The following is a 13,557-nucleotide window of genomic DNA, read 5'->3' as shown; positions in this document are numbered from 1 at the left end:
ACTGCTTAAAGGTGGTACCTGTCTGGTTCCACGGTTCCAGTCAGTTATTCCTCAACCAAAGTTATTGGGTGTTTTTATTTTTTACTGTAACCGTACGGATTTTACCCAGCATAATTAACAAGATCACCACCGTTAGAAGCAGTGTGTAAAGGTCAACTTGCGTTTTTTTAAATTTATTTTTTGCTGTGCAGTGCTCTGGCTTTTATAACATGTTCTGTGGTCATAAAGTAATGTAAGAAAGTAGGATTGTTTCTTTGAAATTGCATTCCCATTTCAAGCTTTTCAAGGCTGCAACCGTAAAGTTCTTGAGTCTTTCAGTTGAAAACTTCAGAGATTGAGATTGGTTATGTTACTGTACATCAGTGTTAGTCCTAAAATCCACTTTTATGTGATAGCCTGTTAAATTGGGTCTGAAAGACAGACCTAGGCTAAAAACAAAACTTTGCCCATTTCTAAGGCACTGTGACAAAACAAGATCTCAAGGTGTGGAGTATGGCTTGGATTTAGCTGGGAGTGGCAGTTGTGAAATCATAACTGTTTACACACCAACCAGATTAGCCTGCTGATGCTTTCTTCATCACCCGTAGGTGAGGTGAGATCATCTATTTCTCTGCAACCGAGTCAAATAAGGACGGTGAACTATTGCTACCTGCTACCTGTGCGGAATAGGCCATTGTTAACTACAGGAATACTGGCAGTTGGCTCTCTGGGGTTTGCAAGTGTACCATTGATGCTGTCGGTTGTGTGTGGAGAACGGGGGGCTCGTTTCCACCACAAGATGTCAGTGTCATGCAGATTTAGCCTGGAGTATCAGCTTGATGATAACCATCTAACTATCCCACATAAATACATAATCATAATTCTGCATCAGTTTAAAAAATATAAGTAAGTTGCTGGTTTTGTGAAGGAGTTTAATAAATGAAGAGCGGTGTTTTTACATTGCTAATATTAGTCATGAAATGATTTCCCTGCAACTGGCTATCAGTCTAGCTTGTCGTTCCATCGCATCAACGTTTCAGGTTGTTCGAGAAGCGCAGGTGGAAGCACATCTGGTGTGGTCACAGCTGGTTTAATCCCCAGAGAAAAGTCAAATATCACCTTCCCACAAATTTATGTTCATTATTGCCCTCTTGAGGCCGAGATACAAGAACCTAATTTCTGTCGAAAATGACCGCAAACATTGAGTTGGGGACAAAAAAAGAGGCCTTTCAAAAATGGTGAAATATAATTATATTTATTTATATTTACAGATTACAGAAAAGAAATGCAGCTGCTTGTACACATTTGCTTCTGCTGGAAGCCAAGCACAGACTAAAGCACACATGGTGGAATGGATGGACGGTCCAGTCTTATTTTGCGGGTGTTTCTAAATGGGAAACAGCAGGTTGTCTGTCCTTGATCTTCTGCAGAGGGACTGACAGAATCCCCACAGCCTCCTGGAGCTCCAGATCTCTTTCTCTTTCCCCAGCACCGCAGGCATCCGCGAATCCTCTTCCAGAATGCTGTCAGCGACCATCGTTTCGCATCTTTTGGCACCTTGGCGCCTGTTACGAATTCTTCAGTTATTTCCTTGCAGCCCGTCGTTGGGCCTGCCGTTATGCCCTCTTCATCCATGTCTGTTCCTCCTTGAGTGGTCGCTGCTTGTACCACCTCTTCATCCGTCATTACATCTTGCCCCTCGACGGTCACAGTTTCCACTTCTCTGGAAAGGGTTTTAATTGCGGTTGTTGAGACCCGTGAAGGAGCTCCCACATCTTCACGGCTCTCATCTTCTCCTTTCTCTTCATCAGTTTCTGATTTTCTCTCCTCTTCATCGGTCACAATTCCCTCATCTTCACTTGCAGTCAATCCTACTTTATCCTTCCAAGCTGCCTCCTCTTCGCTGGTCAGAGCTGCTTCAACATCTTTGTAAGTCTGGGCTGATCCCACCTCTTCAATAGTTTCATCTTTTCTTGTCTCTTCATCGATCAGTATTCCTTCTTTGTCGCTTGAATCAAGACCTGCTTCTTCATCCATCCCAACTCCGTTCTCTTCCCTGGTCACGGGCGTCTCGTCATTGGTCGCAATTGCTCCCGTATCTTCACGCGTCTCGCCTGTTGCGACCTCTACGACGGTCATGGCTGCCGCTGTCCCCTCTGCAGTCTGAACTGCTTCTCTCCATTCTTTGATTTTCGCCCCTGTTGTGTCCTTTACCTTCAGAGCCGCTTTAACTAGTTTCAGGAGATTGCACACGATGTCATCAGCATCCCTGATCATATACAGTAGTATCGTTCGAGTGGCGGCTCCAGTCAAAGCACTGAGTTCAGAAATAAGGTCCACCAGTTTATCCATGATGTCTTTTGATGTTTTAACATCTGTTGGGGCAGCTGGTCCAATCACACCTCCACTGGCATCCAGTAGTTGTTCGCTGTCCTCCAGCATAACAGTCAGTATTGTTGTTTTAGAAATTCCACTCAGGGCACTCAGCTCACCTATCTCCCTGATGATCCGGACGATGAGTTCACTAGCGTGCCCAACTGTTATTTCTTGGTCCATTTTCAGGAAATTAAAAAGTTTTTCTCTCAGATAGTATTTCGATTTGTAAGTTGTACATGTAGCTAAATGATTATAAAGATCATTCCACATCTTTATAAGCATCTTTTTCTTCAGTTGTGTAATAAGGGCAGCGATTTCTGTCGGCCGTTACGTCACAATGGTAGTGCAGTGAGCAGACAGCTATCGGAGTTCGCTAGCTAGCTAGCTAGGTTGCAAAACTTGGCCTTAGATACTAGCGGCCAGCTGGCGAATGTCATCAGCTGTACGGATTTTTAAACGTCCCCACACAAGATTATAGATTATAAATCAAGTCTGAAGAAATAGCTAATTCTAATTATATACATATGAAACACACCTGAACAAAAACGGTTCAACACAATGAGACAAACTGTATACGCAACTTCTGTTACTGTGGTCACATCCCCGTGTGGATTATGTGCACTTGTGCAGCTAGCCAAAACATTGTAAAGACAAGCAAATGGTTTATCTGTAACTGTCAGAGTAGTGTGTAAATACCTATCGGTAGAGACTAAATTAACTTCCTATAGGGGAAATGGCTAACTATGCTATTTTTATTATTCGGATATCGCACTTATCTTGTCTGATAATGTGCATAGGTTTAACTTGCCAGTTTTAACCTATCCCATCTCGAAAATCAATTGATCTCACTGCGTATGCCGTAAGCACGGTTTGGGTGTCGTAAATATTTCATTCCGGCTCAGCAGCAAGCCGCCAAGGAGATTCAAAGGTCTGAATGACAGAACTCTATGGTTTGAATACAACGCGTTTGACAAAGGAAATGGTACTTGTGGTCTTGTTTGTTTTACTAACGTCTCATAGCCTACTTTAATTAAACTCTAACGCCGAGCCATTTAATTATCTTACTAGCAAACCACTCGGGTGCAAAAATTCCATGGACAGGAGCTTCAAGATAATGTTATTCTGTTGTCTCGCTAAGCAGTTTTTGTCGATTGACATGGTGGCTTGAGGTGGCTAACATTAGCTTGATAAAGTTTTTGGTTGTCTTTCTGAGAAACCTTGCTCATAAATAAGAAATCAAGGTGGCAAAGATAACAAACGATGGGTCATGTCAAGTTGTACGCCAAGTAAAAACGTGAAGTTCGTTACCTTCAAAATAAAATTGAAACCAATCGCTAACCGTTACCTTTTGATTGATCAGCGACCGCAATTAAATCCAGATCGTCACAAATAGATACAACTAAGCACTGGTCGCACGTCATTGGAACTCAGCTTGACAAGGTGCATTCTTATCCAATATTGGTTGCAGCAAATGGAAACGCTTTTAGCTAGCAAGCTAAGTTGGTAACCAGCTAACATATCTGTTTGGAAATGGAATGGTTGCGACAGTCGCTGGATTTTGTAGTCTCTCTGGCTGTATTACAATATCCTCTGCTTAATGATTCATGTCACTTCACGTCGCTGCTGATCGGAACTGTTTAGCTAGTCTACGTCATTGACTGGAAGAAAGGAAGCTAACGATACGTTAGCTGGCTATTACCTAGATGTTTTCAACGTGTTAGCAAGCCAACTGCAATTAGCAGGTGGCCAAGCAACGCCAAACCTCGAAGAATCCAGCCGACATCGCTAGTTTATAACCATTAACTTCTGCCCTGCGTTTAACCTGCGAATTCCTGGGCGCTTGCAAGTACGAATACATCGCCTTATCAGCCTTTACAATGAGAGTAAACAGTTGATGCTTAATCACTACGTTACAATTCGTCCAGGACATTCAGGGAACGGCCATAGCTTGGAGGATCAGACACCGGATTTAAATAAATAGGCAGCTATCTTCAGAATCATGAAAAACTGCGAATACCATCAAATCGACCCACAGGCACTATCGACCCCAAACCCCACGCCACCGCCGCCACCCTGTGCTGAGAAGAAGAGCAAACGGGCAAAGAGAAAATGGGAAGTTTTCCCTGGAAAGAATCGTTTCTACTGCGATGGACGGATCATTTTATCTCGACAGAGCGGCGTTCTTCCACTGACTCTCGGCCTCATTCTCGTCACAAGCACCCTATTCTTCATTTTCGAGTAAGTGCACCGCGCCGCTGTTGTACTTTCCAGTGCTTCATATGTTAATGTTCGGTGTCTATGGTCACAACGAATAATACGTTTAAGTGTTCTAGCCTAAAACTTGCCCACTGTTTGTTTAATGGTGATAGTTCAGAAGTTATGGCTGATTAAGACCTAGTTTCGTAATTTACGTGACTCGATGTACAAAAACGAAGTAGAATACTTTATTTCGACTAGCTGCTTAGTTTCGGTTATTGTAAGATCTGGGAAATGAACTGGTTATTTATAGGGCGTACTCGTGAAACCATTACACGTGGTAAAGGTTAACTTCGATGGGCCCCCAGTCTGATGTACAACAGTTTCTCTGTGGTCTACAATCTAGAGATCAGATACAATCTGACGTGATACTGTAACTGCGATGATTCTAGAGAACTACGAGCAGGGTGTCACACCCTTTTCGCAAACCGAAAGGTTCAGTCGCTTTCACTTCCTTGTGTGATTCTGCATTTTCTGAGAAATGTATATTTGTCGACAGCAACATGACAGAACTCGGTCCCGAGGGGCTACAGTCCAGCTGGTTGCATCAACATCTTGATATCTTCAGTGTTTCAAACAAGGACAGGAACGTTCATTTGCAATAAAAGGCATTTAAAAACTAAGAAAAAGGCAGATCAGCCAGACTGGATAACTGAGCTTGGTTAAGGAAAATATGATACCTTTCGGCACGACAGGACCAAAATTGCGTACCCCTAGCCTATTTGAATGTTCTGGAATCAGTCCACCACCCCCCTTTGTCCCCACCCTTCTGGTCTAGCTGTCCCTACCTGGTAGAGCACCTGACCAGCTGCATCCCTGTGATTGGTGGAGTGCTGTTTGTCTTCGTGGTCATCACCCTCCTGCAGACCAGCTTCACTGACCCCGGGATCCTGCCCAGAGCTGGGCCAGACGAGGCCGCAGATATTGAGAGGCAGATTGGTGAGAGGAGTGTGGAGTGTGGAAAGAAACTTTCAGCAGGCACTCACTGTGACCCACATGCTGACACACACACACACACACACAAACACACCTGCATGCTAACACACTAATCGGATGCTCTGACCTCACATGCGCATACTCGCTGTCATGGGAGCACACTACTGCACCCGTTCACATTGGTACGCAGGCTCTCACAGGCACACATACTGACACACAGTAAGATAGCCATAAGCCACTTAGCAAGACAGCATATACACACACAGGCTCACACACAAATACAGCGGTGCACATGTACTTTCATATTGGAACACGCATGAACACACCCTTTAATGAAAGTTGAGCCTTGCTTTATCCCCATATTCCTTTCCCATCCCTTCATTTCCCATGCAGACAGCTCAGGCTCCACCTCCTACCGTCCCCCACCACGGACCAAGGAGATCCTAATCAACCAGCAGGTGGTGAAACTCAAATACTGCTTCACCTGCAAGATGTTTCGCCCGCCCAGGACGTCCCACTGCAGCCTGTGTGACAACTGTGTGGGTAAGGCTGGAGAGGGCCGGGCCTTGACCTGCCACAGACACTCCCACACTTTCCTTAGACATGCCCACACATAACAGCAGACACGCTCTTTTACCCCATTTGCCCCTTCATGCAACGGGCAGGTTGTCTTGCTTGATGAAAGCCGAACCCCTGATATAGATCAGCGTGACTCCTGCTCTGTGCTCCTGACTCAGGGTGATGACTCATCCATGACTCATCGTGCCAAGAGGCTGTTGGAAGGCGATATTTATTTGTGCGTGCTGACATAATCTTGGGAACTTGAGGACTCTTGGAGAGCGGTCTTGGCATGACTAACAATGTCTTGCCTTTTAATAAATATTTAGTTTTATGATGGTCAATTAATCACTGTGGGAATGAATACTGGTGCTGGGTTGCACGGTTGTAACCGGATGATTTTTTGTGATGTGTGATTGGCCAGGGGCCTACACATCGCTGTTGATAGGCTGATATTGCATTACGGCTTCTCCTGGCCTCACTCCGAGGATGTCACCCTCAAAGGTGTGTTATCTGTCTGTGAAGTGTAAATTGAAAAGCCAGTGTCCTGAGCACGCAGTCTGGAAACCACTGTTCCATTTGTACGGTCACTGGCGGGTCGGTTCTCAGTGTGAGTTGGCTAAGAGTGTGGAAAAAGAGCCGATCGGCCCCTGAGCCTCGGCTGTCCGAGAGAACTCAAGATTGAAACCAGCGTTCTGGCTCGCTGTGCTCGATTTCTAACACGCACTCTTACTTGTGTATTTGTAATCCTCCACAGACTCTGAACGGTGACATTTTTCTCACGCATCGGCCTTTCAGTACGCATGCCCGTAGTACAGCAGCATGTAAGAGCTCAGCTGAGTGGGGCTAGCACCATGAAAATGGCGCCGTATGCCGTGGGTTGTGGGTAATTTCTATTTCTATCCTCCAGAACGGTTTGATCATCACTGCCCCTGGGTGGGGAACTGTGTGGGCAAACGCAACTACCGCTTCTTCTACAGCTTCATCGTCTCCCTGTCCTTCCTGACGGCCTTCATCTTCGGCTGTGTGACCACTCACCTGGTGATGCGTATGTGCCCCGCCCTTCCTCCCTCTCTCTGCAGTGCCCTTTAGACATTTCAGTGCTGAAAAAACACCTGGATATGTGACAGCCTGCGCTAACGGCCTTTTTCTTAAATAGAGTCCCAAGGAGGAAGAGGCATCATCTTCGCCCTCCAGGAGAGCCCTGCCAGATATCCTTTTCTCACTGCCTCCTGGGGATCTGGCTTTCTGCACCTGCCTTGAATAACAGCATCTGTTAGGTTACTGAAACGTAAATGGGCCCAGTCCATGTACACTGACTTTTCAGTTCATTTCCTGAGCGGGTGGCTGCTGGGATATGTAGTTTGTTTCCTGGAGAAGAGCCATTTGCTGAGATATGTAGTCCTGTATTTTCATGGTGTGGTCCTGCGTTTGAGGTATTTTGTCTCCAACTCTTAATGATCTGAAAACAGCGGCCAAACTCAGGATGAACCTTTTAGCTGGGCTAACATGACAACCACAGCATGAATGGTGGTGGTGATGATGATGATGAAGATCCAATAGGATACGTCACAGTCCTTGACTCTCCCCTAGCACTGCAGTAGAGCTGGTGGTATGTTTCTTCTCTGTCTGGTCCATCTTGGGTCTCTCTGGCTTCCATACCTACCTGGTGGCTTCCAACCTCACCACCAACGAGGATGTGAGTATTCCAACATGCTGCAGCCACAGCCGTACAAGACTGTTCAGTAAATCACGAATCTACGTAATGAAGCAAATATTGACAATGTGCTCTAAAGGCATTGAAATCTGCATATTTTGTAGGACCTACTTAATTTTTTTCTTCACTGTTTCCCCTTGTATCCTGTTGACACCTGTGTGTGCGTTTGCAGATTAAAGGCTCCTGGTCGGGTAAAAGTGGGTCCGAGGGCTCGGGAAACCCGTACAGTTACAGCAACATCTTCACCAATTGCTGCGTGGTGCTGTGTGGACCCATGCCCCCTAGGTGAGTGGGCGTGGACTTGCGTGGAGGTTCGGTGTGAGTAATGACACTGATGCCCTCATCTCCCAAGCGTGATCTCTGCCCCCTCATCAGAATGACGGTCCCTAACCGCTATATGAAACAGGATGCTGGTCTAGATTCAGTGCTTTGAAGATGGTAGCTATACTGTGTGAAATGCACTGTGCTTACTGAGGGCGAGGATGCAGTTCTACGTTGCTGCTCTAAATGACCTGACCTCCGCTCCCTCTGTTTTACCCCCCCCCCCCCCAGTCTGATTGACAGGAGGGGCTTCGTGCCCCCGGAAGAGGCTCTGGCAGTGGCCCCGCCGCAGGTCGAGCTGCCCACCCTCGAGGCCAAAAGTGACATCAACATGGTAGGCGGAGCCTCCTAGCGGAGGTGCTGGGCTCGTAACTCGCACAACCTCGCAAAAACGCACGCCAAAACCTCACACCCGGGCCTCTCCGCTGGCTGTGGCCTGCCGCAGCATTGCTCTCTTTGTGAACTTGCGCTTGCCACACCAGGACTGATACGGAGTTTGTGCCCAACTTGAAGACAGACAAACAAAATGTCATACCTGTTACGTGTTTTTTTTTTTGTAGCAAATGTGTATTTTTTTATTGATATTTTTATTTTTGTTTAATTTGATATACGTGCATGTATGTGTGTGTGTGTGTGTGTGTGCATGTATATATAATGTGTGTGTGTGTGTACTGTATGTATATATATGTGTGATTGTGTGTTCTGTTGGAAACCCTTACTATGTCATCTTCTGTTATTTATTTATTATGGGTTGTCAGTTCTAAAATTTGTATTTTTAGCTCTGACTTTCCATGCATAGCGGTAGAAGGTGTGGAGTCTTCCATCAGACATCTTATTATGACACATCAGAACCGACAGCCAATGGGGGGGAGAGGCTGACCTCTGGCTTCGCTGCCTTAAACGAGCCGTTGGCTGCGTTCCATCCCATAATCATAGCCTTGTCTAGTTCCTGTTACAAATTAACCTGTAATATTTCCCAGTAAATCTGAGTCAGCGGGCTGGGTTGCCTTGTGGATAGAAACACACTGGCCACAAGTGTTATTGGTGGTGTGGCTACTTCAGAGTTCAGTGGAAGAAACGTGTTTTGCCACTGTTAAACTGGTTTTGTGTGTTAAGGGGAGATTTCATTTTTGTAGGTTTTATTGTTGGCTGGTGTTACAAGTTTCCAGTTAGTGCACGGCTCATTTAGTTCCTGTTTTGTTTTTGGTTTGTGTAAATGAATATCCCCATCTGTGTGTGTGTGTGTGTGTGTGTTTGTGTGGGAGCGAGTGAGAGATAGAGAATGAGGGAACAGTGGAACCGAGACCTCTGTTTCGTCTGCGTAAACAGGCGTGAAGTTTTTCTGTGTGTATCTTGAGTGTTGAGGGTTATAAAGGCCTTACATAGACTGTTCTGTGTAGTGTGCTATGAAGACTCCTCTCAGAGAGGGTTTGGGTCTAAGGAGGGAGGGATTCATAAATTAGGTGCAGCACCTGAAAACAAATCTCCACACTGGCTCTACCTCACTTCATTTAGTGGGAACTCTTTACAAGGAAATTAGTCTGAAGTATCCTCCAAACTGCTTTTTTTTTGTGTATTTCTGTGTAGAACATATTCTTTGCTCAGGTCTAACACCGCTGACCAATGACCCAATTGCTTTTAATTGTCTTTTATAACCTTGCATTTAAAAGCTTTACATTGCTTTGAGCTGTATATTACCTCAGGACCAGAACAGATTCATGAAAAGTAAAAAACTGATAAGCCATGACATTTTGGGAAGTATTTCACAATTACACCAGTGGTGCCTTATTGAAATGTGTGTGTAACGGTTACTTGTACCTTTAAGTGAATTGAGGGAAGGTGCAGGTATTTAAAACTGAGGGATTTGTCCCCTTGACCTGCAGCTTCTGACTGTATTGTGTGCTCTGTGTCCACCAGAACAGTGCCTGGGCTGCCTGTAGTTTCAGCCTTTGGCTGACGCCGTTTCCGACATCACTTTACTGTATATTTTTTACTTTGTGTTTTAGGAATTTAAAGTTCTATTTCTTTTGGCTTAACGGTTTTAAATTAAAATGAATGAAAATTTAATAAGTCATTTTTTTATTATTGGCAATAAACTGTATAAAATGCAAATAAGTTTAACTGGATTGGGTTTTATTTTACTTTGAATTGTGCCTTTTTAGTTTTTTAAAATCATCCCTTTAGTTTCTTTTTTTCTAGACAATTTTTCTGGTGTGAAAGTACACTTGCACATGCATGCACACACACACACACACACACACACACACACACACACACACAAAAATATGTTAGTGACCTCTAGTTACCTTCACATTTGAACCTCACAGTTACGGACTGAGCGGTCAAACAAATATGAATGAAACTGGAAGTAACAATACAAAATGCCGCCTAAGCTCATTATTATCACTGATGCAACAATGTGACCACTTAAGGGAACTGGATGTTCTCCACCAAACCCTATCAAAATTTGTCCAGTTTCATGATTTGCTACTATTGCTTTAGAAAGCAATGGAAAAATCAACAGTATTTAACACGGAGCACCAGACCAAATTCAAGCCTTTTGTAAAAGATTTGGAAAAGCTACTGAAAGAATTCATTTTCTAATGAGATCCCATTGGTTCTGATATATGTTATTTACTTAAAGAGTTATAGCTGCAAAATGAGAGTAGCTTGTTTAAAAAAATAAGGCTACAGTAATAGAAGTACAGTATGTCATTCCAATCAAGAAATGATTTGAAATTGTTAAAATTTGTTTTCAGGTTGCTTTCAGAGTTATGAACACTTCAGAGTTACGAACAGACTCCATGCTTGTGTTTGTATCTGCGAGACAGTACTGCAGTTGGCTTCTTAAATTTTTTTGCACTGACTCTATAGTCTCATTAGGTTGAGTTGGCATGAATGTGTTTCCTGTAATCCTTGTGTGTTTGTGTAGCTGTCTGCGTTTGGAATATGTGTCAACTGACCTTCCGTGCTCTGCGTTGTTCTGTGGTGTCACCCCCTCCCCCTCCCCCTCCCAGGAGGATCGTTGTCAGGATTTTGCGGTGTCATGCGCTGGGTGAGGTTGGGGTGGGGTGGGGCAGCAGAGAGAGTGGAGATGGTAAGAGACCGTGTGGCGGGCTGTTTCTCCCGCATGTCGTGCAGTCTGAGACGCCGTTACCATGGTGACCCGGTGCCCATCCCATGCCAGGCCGCTTCCCGGTCGCTGCCTCCTCATCCCCTCTGCCCTGCAGGGTGTGTGTGTGTGTGTGTGTGTGTCTCTGTGTGTCTTATTTTAGAGCTGCACCAATCCATCCTGCATTTGAAGCCCCTTTTGCTCCGTTCCCTCGCCGGGTTATGTAAAAGAAATGAGTCATTTTGGCACTTCAGCGTTGCTTGGAGGCACTCGGTCTTATTTATGCTTCTCGCAATACAGTATTTTCCCCTTGAAAAGTGAGACGCTTACTCGAGTTGGCAGGAAGTTATTCAACGAGAAAATGCGAGAGCTTTAACTCCCCCTGTATTGAGGCCAACAAGGAATTGTTATAATTCATAACCACTTCCATTTACATAACCGTGCTTCTGTCACAGTCTGATTTGGGAAGGTATCCATTTGTCCGGACAGGGTATTCTTGTATAGGTAGTACATTAATTATGTGTTCAGTGTTCATATGATATGACTATTATGTTGCCCGATAACTGATATTTTAGTGTTAATCTATAAACAATTTCGTCTGGTGCTCCTTTCCTACAGTGGCCCAAATAGCTTTCCTGAATATCTTTGGTTTCAGTGGGACAGAATGTTGTGAAATTGACATAGTATATCACTCTGAAGGTAACGGCCATTTTGAGTTATTTCATTTTGTATCATGTTATGAATGCATCCATTGGCTAATGCCTGAGCTTCACCAATGCAATGTGTCTCTGGGCCCATGTGCCCCGCCCTCATCCCCACAGCCTGCATGCCTTTGATCTCACTGGGGATGGGCGACGACCCATCATTTCTGTTCAATGATCTGGCTGAAGCTTACTCTGCTGCTTTCATGCTGTAGTCTGTTTCTGTCTTTCTGCTCTGTTCTCTCTGTTACTGCTCCCCTCTTTTTCTGCCTCGTCGTCCCCTCTTTCTCCTCCTCCTGTTCTTCACCCCTCCCTCCCCTCTGCAGTGTACACAGGGACCTAAAGACCTCTCCCCACCTGCGCCTCTGTAACCTTTGCCCCCAAGGAAGCTGGAGACTGCATCAATCAGCCCTGCTCAGGCCACGTTGGACCTGGTGACCCCATCCCCCCCTGCTCTGCTGCTCGGTCTGCACACCTTCAGCTTGTGTGGAAATGCACTCACAACCCGCCGTGAGCCCCAGCGATGGTTTCAACTAGCGCAGATGTCAGAAGAGCTCTGAGCTCCAGGAGCTCTGCAGTGGCCCAGGCTCTCTGACCGCTCCACTCCAATTGGCCTCTGGCCCCCAGGTCCCTCCCAGCCCAGGTGTCCATGGAAACATCCAGGGGACACAGTCGTGAAGAGGGCAGTCGTGGGTGTGGCTGGGGTTTGTCTGCCGGAAAACAAATCCATTTACCCATGAGTATGGAGCTTCAGAGCATTTTTCCTATTGCAACTTTCCTGCAGAGGGAAAGGAACTTCCCTTCAGAGAGAGCAGAAGATGGATGGATGGATGGGGTGTGCTCTCAGCCAGATTAGCCAAGCTTTCAGGAGCCGTCTACACGGCTTTACCCAACAGTTATGTTTTCTCAGAATGGGACAAGGGGAGCCAACGAGAGAGGCCAATGCGATGAAGACTGATGTCTGCAGCAAGCAGGCTACAATAGAAAGCACATGAATACTTAACCCTCCTATTGTGTTCAAATTAACTAACAACTTTTATGTTTGGGGTCACTTTGACCCCAGCAATATAAACCTGCAGAACATAATTGTAAGAGAAAGTGTTACCCAAGTTTCTCTCTCAGCTACTTTAGGCTTTTCTACTGACCATCTTAATAGCCCAGTAAATAAAACATGACTCTCCCCATCCTCCCCTTATACATCAAGTATTGATTTTATATGACTATTGTGAAATATGCAAATCATTATACAATCTCATTCATTGACTTAAAATGGAAAACAAAGTATGTTTTGGTGCTTGCAGGGCTTTATGTTGGTATTAAGCGCTCATTAAAAAAAGAAAAATAACATTTGGAAAGAAACAAACTTTTATTATCAAGCATAGTAATATTTTATGTTCGGGGTCAATTTGACCCCAGGAAAAAATATAAAAAATTTCACTATTTCAAACATTTAGGCTCAGAAAACACTTCAGAACTTCAATAAGTAACACATAACAGTTATTAAATAATGAAGAAACACAAATAAAAAGTAAATTAGTCACCAGAATTGAGTTTTGATAAAAAATGAACAAAACAGCTCAACTAGGTACCCGTGGGTATCA

General features: G+C 44.7%; 1 protein-coding gene across 2 annotated transcripts; it reads left to right on the top strand.

Annotated features, from left to right (window-relative positions):
- The first annotated feature begins 2,913 nt into the window (after positions 1 to 2,913).
- zdhhc18b (zinc finger DHHC-type palmitoyltransferase 18b) lies at positions 2,914 to 13,140 on the top strand. Of its 2 annotated transcripts, none has more exons than XM_064348094.1 (9): positions 2,914 to 4,593; positions 5,390 to 5,550; positions 5,941 to 6,090; positions 7,016 to 7,153; positions 7,265 to 7,316; positions 7,702 to 7,804; positions 7,995 to 8,107; positions 8,375 to 8,477; positions 12,283 to 13,140. In XM_064348094.1, exons 1-9 carry the CDS (start codon positions 4,355 to 4,357, stop codon positions 12,325 to 12,327), a joined length of 1,104 nt encoding a protein of 367 aa, XP_064204164.1. In that variant the 5' UTR covers positions 2,914 to 4,354; the 3' UTR covers positions 12,328 to 13,140. The 2 variants fall into 2 exon arrangements, with proteins under 2 accessions (XP_064204164.1, XP_064204165.1); XM_064348095.1 differs by lacking the exon at positions 12,283 to 13,140 and adding an exon at positions 11,161 to 12,276.
- Positions 13,141 to 13,557: the final 417 nt, after the last annotated feature.

Source organism: Anguilla rostrata, chromosome 8, assembly GCF_018555375.3.
Source record: "Anguilla rostrata isolate EN2019 chromosome 8, ASM1855537v3, whole genome shotgun sequence".
NCBI classification, from domain to species: Eukaryota; Metazoa; Chordata; class Actinopteri; order Anguilliformes; family Anguillidae; genus Anguilla; species Anguilla rostrata.
This window is presented reverse-complemented; position numbering and strand designations above follow the sequence as displayed.